Below are 8,214 nucleotides of genomic sequence, written 5' to 3'. Positions count from 1 at the left end.
GCAATGAAGTTTGTGAAACTGTGGCCTAGTGGATGGAGCACTGGTCTGGGACTTGAGAGACCTGGATTCTATTCCTGGCTCTGCCACAGGCCTGCTGGATGACTTTGAGCAAGTCCCTTCCTCTCTGTGAAATGGGGATAATGAAGCATCCTTAGGACCTCATTTAAGAATGACTTTGGGGCAGTTTTATGCCCTGTACTAGCTAGGAGGTCAGACTAGAAGATCACTGTGGTCCTTTCTGGACTTAGAATTGAGTTCTTGTCTCTTAATCTTGTGTTTAGTCTATTTCTAGTATAAGAAAAAAGAAAAGGAGGACTTGTGGCACCTTAGAGACTAACCAATTTATTAGAGCATAAGCTTTCGTGAGCTACAGCTCACTTCTTCAGATGCATATCGTGGAAACTGCAGCAGGCTTTATATATACACAGAGTCCTCCTTTTCTTTTTGCGAATACAGACTAACACGGCTGTTACTCTGAAACCTAGTATAAGAAACTAAGTAGTTAGAATACCATTAATATGCCTGGCACTTACTAGACCAGCCCCTGCTCTGATCAGCCCACATTATAGCTGTCATGATCCTTCTGACTCTGCATTACGGAGCTGATAGATCTGCTAGTCTGGAGTGACAAGCCCCAATTACTGATGCTTCTACTCCTGTCTTAGTCCTGTGTAAATTTCTCTACTGAATCTAAACTGTTTACATGCCTATGGAGCCAATTGTCTCATCTGAATATTTCCCTAAATTGGAAATTCCCTAAAAGCTGATATTTAAGCAAGTAAATAGCTTGATCCCCATCCCCCTGAAGGGAGAAGTTGGCTGGTCTAGCTTAAACATAAAGGCATCCAAGTCTGGATTGACGGTAGGCTCCTGTGACAAGGCACTGCTTGTTTTCCCTCGCTTCAGGCTGACCTTAACACTGAGCAGACTGAGGCTATGGCTAAGCTACAAAGCTTATTGCCGTGCAGCTGCTGTAAACTCTCGAGCATAGCCACTCTAAGCTGACAGAAGAGAGCTCTCGTCAAATTAACGCCTCTACCCCCACAATGAGCTGCAGTAGATATGTGGGCAAGAGAAGCTCTCCTGCTGACATAGTGCTGCCCACTCTGGCACTTAGGTAGGTGTAACTTATGTTGCTCAGAGGTGGCTTATTCACACCCCAGAGCAACGTAAGTTGTACCAACATAGCCTCAGTCCCTCTTAGCCAGCACAGCTGCAGGAAGGCTTCATAGAATCATAGAATATCAGGGTTGGAAGGGACCTCAGGAGGTCATCTAGTCCAACCCCCTGCTCAAAGCAGGACCAATCCCCAACTAAATCATCCCAGCCAGGGCTTTCTCAAGCCTGACCTTAAACTTCAAAGGAAGAAGATTCCACCACCTCCCTGGGTAACTCATTCCAGTGTTTCACCACCCTCCTAGTGAAAGTTTTTTTCCTAATATCCAACCGAAACCTGCAACTTGAGACCATTACTCCTGGTTCTGTCATCTGCTACCACTGAGAACAGTCTAGATCCATCCTCTTTGGAACCCCTTTCAGGTAGTTGAAACCAGTTATCAAATCCCCCCCTCATTCTTTTCTTCCGCAGACTAAACAATCCAGTTCCCTCAGCCTCTCCTCATTTTTGTTGCCATCCGCTGAACTCTTTCCAATTTTTCCACATCCTTCTTGTAGTGTGGGGCCCAAAACTGGACACAGTACTCCAGATGAGGCCTCGCCAGCCTCTAATAGAGGGGAACAATCATGTCCCTCGATCTGCTGGCAATGCCCCTACTTGTATATCCCAAAATGCCATTGGCCTTTTGCAGAAAAGGACCTAGGGGTTACAGTGGACATGAAGCTGGATATTGGTCAACAATGTGCCCTTATTGCCAGGAACTGCTGCCTAGCCATTTGGTCCCTAGTCTGTAGTTAGTACATGGGATTCTTCCATCCTAAGTGCAGGACTCTGCACTTGTTGAATCTCCTCAGATTTCTTTTGGCCCAATCCTCTAATTTGTCTAGGTCACTCTGTATCCTATCCCTACCCTCCAGCATATCTACCTCTCCTCCCAGTTAACCTCATCCTCAGACTTGCTGAGGGTGCAATCCACACCATCCTCCGGATCATTTATGAAGATATTGAACAAAACCAGCCCCAGGACAGAATCTTGGGGCACTCCACTTGATACTAGCTGCCAACTAGACATGGAGACATTGATCACTACCTGTTGAGCCTGACGATCTAGCCAGCTTTCTATCCACCTTATAGTCCATTCATCCAGCCCATACTACTTTAACTTGCTGGCAAGAATACTGTGGGAGACTGTCAAAAGCTTTGCTGAAGTCAAGGAATAACACATCCACTGCTTTCCCCTCATCCACAGAGCCAGTTATCTTATCATAGAAGGCAATTAGATTAGTCAGGCTTGACTTGCCCTTGGTAAATCCATGCTGACTGTTCCTGATCACTATCCTCTCATCCAACTGCTTCAGAATTGATTCATTGAGGACCTGCTCCATGATTTTTCCAGGGACTGAGGTGAGGCTGACTGGCCTGTAGTTCCCCGGAGCCGCCTCCTTCCCTTTTTTAAAGATGGGCACTACATTAGCCTTTTTCCAGTCGTCTGGAACCTCCCCCAATCACCATGAGTTTTCAAAGATAATGGCCAATGGCTCTGCAATCACATCCGCCAACTCCTTTAGCACTCTCGGATGCAGCACATCCAGCCCCATGGACTTGTGCTCGTCCAGCTTTTCTAAATAGTCCCCAACCACTTCTTTCTCCACAGAGGGCTGGTCACCTCCTCCCCATGCTGTGCTGCCCAGTGCAGTAGTCTGGGAGCTGACCTTGGTCGTGAAGACAGAGGCCAAAAAAAGCATTGAGTACATTAGCTTTTTCCACATCCTCTGTCACTAGGTTGCCTCCCCCATTCAGTAAGGGGCCCACACTTTTTTCTTGACTTTCTTCTTGTTGCTAACATACTTGAAGAAACCCTTCTTGTTACTCTTAACATCGCTTGCTAGCTGCAACTCCTAGTGTGATTTGGCCTTCCTGATGTCACTCCCGCATGCCTGAGCAATATTTTTATACTCTTCCCTGGTCATTTGTCTAATCTTCCAGGTCTTGTAAGCTTCTTTTTTGTGTTTAAGATCAGCAAGGATTTCACTGTTAAGCCACACTGGTTGCCTGCCATATTTACTATTCTTTCTACACATCGGGATGGTTTGTTCCTGTAACCTCAACAAGGATTCTTTAAAATACAGCCAGCTCTCCTGGACTCCTTTCCTCTTCATGTTGTTCTCCCAGGGGATCCTGCCCATCAGTTCCCTGAGGGAGTCAGTCTGATTTTTCTGAAGTCCAAGGTCCGTAGTCTGCTGCTTTCAGGATCCTGACACAGGGAAGAAAGGAAACTTACCATCTCATGGTCACTGCCTCCCTGGTTCCCATCCACTTTTGCTTCCCCTATTTAATTCTTCCCGGTTTGTGAGCAGCAGGTCAAGAAGAGCTCTGCCCCTAGTTGGTTCCTCCAGCACTTGCACCAGGAAATTGTCCCCTACACTCTCCATAAACTTCTAGATTGTCTGTGCACCACTGTATTGCTCTCCCAGCAGGTATCAGGGTGATTGAAGTCTCTCATGAGAACCAGGGCCTGTGATCTAGTAACATCTGTTAGTTGAGGGAAGAAAACCTGGTCCAGTGGTCTATAGCAGACTCCCACCACAACATCGTTCCATTGATGGTTCTCTACAGTTGCAGTTTTCATATCCTGAAGTTTAATGCACAGTTAAAGCTTCCACACCAAGTCTGCCCCCTTGTGTTCATGCCCTGCAGTAGGTCTCCATATGCAGTAGGTTTCAGAGTAGCAGCTGTTAGTCTCTATTCACAAAAAGAAAAGGAGGACTTGTGGCACCTTAGAGACTAAGCAATTTATCTGAGCATAAGCTTTCATGAGCTACAGCTCACTTCAGCATCCGATGAAGTGAGCTGTAGCTCACAAAAACTTAGGCTCAGATAAATTTGGTTAGTCTCTAAGGTGCCACAAGTCCTCCTTTTCTTTTTGCATATACAATAGGTAACAGAGGGAAGAACTGGATTGTTCATGGTTCTCATTACGGCAGGAAAAAGTTAATTTCTCTTCCAGAACTACTGGCTCTGCAGGACTCACAATAGTAAACTTAATTCCCCAGCCCCCACCAGTTTGAAGAAGAATCTCAAAACACACAAGGAACAGGCCTCAGATTATTTTAGTTTAGATAACTGCTCTGACTGGGCTCCAGTCCAGCGTCTGGTGTCTCTCATGCTGCAATAACGTCTATTTAAAACAGTGCATAGTGTCATCAGGCCGAATCTGGCCAAGACTTGGATGCTCTGCCTTCATCTTGCAGCCCAGTCCTGGAAATGGGCTAGTCTTAGGCATGTGGCGCCAACCAGATCTTCGATACTGGAATTCCCTTTGCCCTTCAAACCGTAAGGCCAGGGGGTTTTCCACTCTAGCAGCTCTGACTGCACTGAACCATACATATACCTCACTAGAAATAAGAAAACTGTCTTAAATCCCCTTCTAGCCTTGGGCCTGGCTGTTCGAGAACAATGGTTAGACCTGGCTCCCAGGCATACGGTAGCCTGGATGGTAGCTCTGTCCAATAACCAAGCTAAAGCCCTGCTTGTCTCTGGATCTGGTGATCCTGGTTTAATGTTGCTTAACAGGGCTGTGTACATAGAACAAGGCTGTAGTTTAACAGCTGGAAATTGAGCCCATTGGTCACTTCTGGGAAATGTGAATAGATGGATGAACCTCCCCAGGCCCAAGTTGCTTTTGATTCCCACTGTAGCTCTGAGCAGGGATGGAAGTCGAGTGATTGGCCCACTGTTTCTGGGTGTGAAACGCTGCCTGAACCAGCCAGTAAAGCCACCGTTTCATGGATGCAACTTCTTTGTGTGCCTCTTCCCCATGCAGCGGGAGTGTATTTCTGTCCACATTGGCCAGGCCGGCGTGCAGATGGGCAATGCCTGCTGGGAGCTGTACTGTCTGGAACATGGGATCCAGCCAAATGGAATCATCTGTTTGGAGAAGTCCTTGGGGCAAGCTGATTCTTCCTTTGGGACCTTCTTCAGCGAGACTGGGTCAGGGAAGCATGTGCCCAGAGCACTGTTCATAGACCTGGAACCCACAGTCATTGGTAAGACACTGGAACCTGCCTAGACCAGATCCCTTCTTTGAGTTTTAATCACTGACCTGCTGGGAAGAGGGGAAAACACAACCATCCTCTCCACTTCTCAATGGCTTCTAACAGGGCGCTCTTACCACAGATAACCCAGCGTTTGGTGATAATCCTGTCTTTGAGCCCAGATCCACAAAGCTGGTTAGTCTCCTAACTTCTGTTGGTTTCCATGGAAATTAGGAGCCCAAATACCTTGTGGGTCTGGGCCTTAGTGCCTTGCTGTTGACTGAGTGTGGGTACGACAGACCCTGGAACATGCTCTACAGTAAAGCTTTGACTAAATCACAGCTCTGAAGCTGAGGCCCTGAAGGTGTTCATGACCCTCTCCTTCCTTACAGATGAGATCCGAACTGGGACCTACCGCTCCCTGTTCCATCCTGAGCAGCTGATCAGTGGCAAGGAGGATGCTGCCAACAACTATGCCCGTGGCCACTACACCATTGGGAAGGAAATCATAGATCCTGTGATTGATAGGACTCGTAAAATGGTAAGTGGGCAAACTCCTTTTTCCTTACTTCTCTTTAGAAGTTGAAGGAACCGCACCCCATCTAAACCAGATGGGAATAATGCTGGTGAGAGGGATGAGGGACTTAACAGGAGTGTTGGGGAGTAGGTAGAACTTCAGTCCAGGGATTTTGTTCATGCCAAGCTCCCCTCATGGCCTCTTTGCTGGCTGAGGGGAGCTAAATACAGCACCACAAAGCCAATCACTCCTGGTATAAAGAGGCAAAGCCTTGACCTGCTCTTCCTGTGGTTAGCTTAGAAATAGAACTCTGTGTGGGGGCTTCTCAAATACTCCTCTAGCACTGGTAATCTTACTGAAAGACAGCTGCTCATTCATGAACAGGTTTAGTGCTGTCAGGCACCAGCCTCTCACGGGCTAGATAGCTTGAAAGCCTACCTCTGGCTGACAGTCAAGAGGCATAATTGTAACTTGCTCCCATGTGATTGTTGCGTTGGGGTTTTGTAGCTGGAATTGTCAGTGGAAGAGCAACCCAAGAGTAGACCAGCCACAATGGCAACCTGTAATGGCATTTGCCCACCCAGATGTTGTATGGGAATCTAGCACCAAGGCTGTAATTCAGTGAATGCTGACTGAGCTCATTCTTCAGAGGGGAGGAAATCCTCAAGCTGACTCATGAACCAGCATCTTGCTTGCTTGATACAGGGGTTGTGTTCTACTTGGGTTCTACCTCTGCTGGCTGACTTATTCAATAAAATCTTCCATCAATATTATGTGGGTGCTGTTTTGGGAGGTCTCATACTGACATCCAGCAATCTTCAGTTCCCCAACAGATTGTCATTACAAACTACTTCTGATTTTTGTATTTATACATTACACACAGACCTTCCGTTAACAAATCATGGTCACATGTTAAGTAGCTGATTTCTGGATGGTGATGGAAAGGAAGAGGGGACCCAGTATGAGTAGCATGACCAACACTAGTTCAATGTCCTCTCACCTTGTGCAGGCTGACCAGTGCAGTGGCCTTCAAGGGTTCCTGGTCTTCCACAGCTTCGGAGGAGGCACAGGCTCTGGATTCACGTCCCTCTTGATGGAGCGTCTCTCAGTGGAGTTTGGGAAGAAGTCCAAGCTGGAGTTCTCGGTGTACCCTGCCCCACGGGTCTCCACTGCGGTGGTGGAACCCTACAATTCCATCCTGACCACCCACACCACGCTGGAGCACTCGGACTGTTCTTTCATGGTGGACAACGAGGCCATTTACGACATCTGCAACCGGAACCTCAATATCGAGCGTCCCTCCTACCACAACCTGAACAGGCTGATAGCCCAGATAGTGTCCTCCATCACTGCTTCCCTGAGGTTCGATGGTGCCTTGAATGTGGATCTCACTGAATTCCAAACTAACTTGGTGCCTTATCCCCGCATACACTTCCCCCTCACTACCTATGCTCCCATAGTCTCTGCAGAGAGAGCTTACCACGAGCAGCTCTCGGTGCCTGAAATCACCAATGCTTGCTTTGAGTTCTCCAACCAGATGGTGAAATGTGACCCTCGCCGAGGCAAATACATGGCTTGCTGCCTGCTGTACCGGGGGGATGTGGTGCCCAAGGATGTGAATGCAGCTATAGCAGCCATCAAAACCAGGAGGTCCATCCAGTTTGTGGACTGGTGCCCAACTGGGTTTAAGGTGGGCATCAATTACCAGCCCCCCACGGTGGTGCCGGGGGGAGACCTGGCTAAAGTGCAGCGGGCCGTCTGCATGCTGAGCAACACCACGGCTATTGCAGAAGCCTGGGCCCGGCTGGATCACAAGTTTGACCTGATGTATGCGAAACGGGCCTTTGTGCATTGGTATGTGGGGGAGGGGATGGAGGAGGGAGAGTTCTCCGAAGCCAGGGAGGACATGGCTGCTCTCGAGAAGGACTATGAGGAAGTTGGCAGGGACTCTGCAGATGGGGATGAGGAGGTGGAGGAGGGAGAAGATTATTAAACCCTTGTTCTAGGCATTAGCCTCACCATGCTGTTCCTTTCATGGGCCAGATGTATCTAGGGTTACTTGCAGTCTGCTTCTCAATGCATTATTGAACACACTACCTTCTTTCATGCTGTAACTTCTGGAAGTAGTTTGCATGTGTCTGGTCTTCTGCTTGCCAGTTGTTTGAACCTGACCTGCAGGAATAAATTCTTAACTGCAAACTCCTCTCTCTCATTCAGCTAATTCTGGCAAAACCTGGAGGTGGGAATTCTAACAGTCGGTATCCACTCTTCAGGCTTTTGCGTAACTCCTAGTACAAGATTATAAATGACCTGACTCTTTCAGGTGCTGAGTTTCTGCATCTATTACAGCTGGTAGTGGACACGGTAGGTTTTGGGCAGCCAGGGATCCTCTTCTAGTCTGAAGTTAAGCACATGGGAGTGTCAGATATAGCTGCCTGGATTAACTCCTTCCCCGAACTCGGATTCTGAAAGTTTGAATCAACCACTAGGTTCATGAGGAAGAAACTTACAGATGTCTAAGTATATTGCATCTAAATATCCCAGGG

At 47.7% G+C, this 8,214-nt stretch overlaps 1 protein-coding gene across 1 annotated transcript; it reads left to right on the top strand.

Moving 5' to 3' along the window:
• The first annotated feature begins 4,934 nt into the window (after positions 1-4,934).
• On the top strand, positions 4,935-7,661 carry LOC140905466 (tubulin alpha chain-like). The gene is made up of 3 exons (XM_073328876.1): positions 4,935-5,163; positions 5,544-5,692; positions 6,678-7,661. Exons 1-3 carry the CDS (start codon positions 4,935-4,937, stop codon positions 7,659-7,661), a joined length of 1,362 nt encoding a protein of 453 aa, XP_073184977.1.
• Positions 7,662-8,214: the final 553 nt, after the last annotated feature.

The sequence above is a fragment of the Lepidochelys kempii genome, chromosome 1 (genome assembly GCF_965140265.1).
Source record: "Lepidochelys kempii isolate rLepKem1 chromosome 1, rLepKem1.hap2, whole genome shotgun sequence".
Classification (NCBI taxonomy): Eukaryota; Metazoa; Chordata; order Testudines; family Cheloniidae; genus Lepidochelys; species Lepidochelys kempii.
Note: the sequence above shows the minus strand (reverse complement) of the source record. Positions and strands in the feature narration are given on the sequence as shown.

What these genes read in the sequence shown, in the direction of transcription:
- LOC140905466 (XM_073328876.1), top strand. Translation starts at nt 4,935, where the DNA reads ATGCAGCGGGAGTGTATTTCTGTCCACATTGGCCAGGCCGGCGTGCAG. An exon ending in CCTGGAACCCACAGTCATTG is followed by an intron (nt 5,164 to 5,543) that starts GTAAGACACTGG and finishes CCTTCCTTACAG; the next exon opens with ATGAGATCCGAACTGGGACC. An exon ending in TTGATAGGACTCGTAAAATG is followed by an intron (nt 5,693 to 6,677) that starts GTAAGTGGGCAA and finishes CACCTTGTGCAG; the next exon opens with GCTGACCAGTGCAGTGGCCT.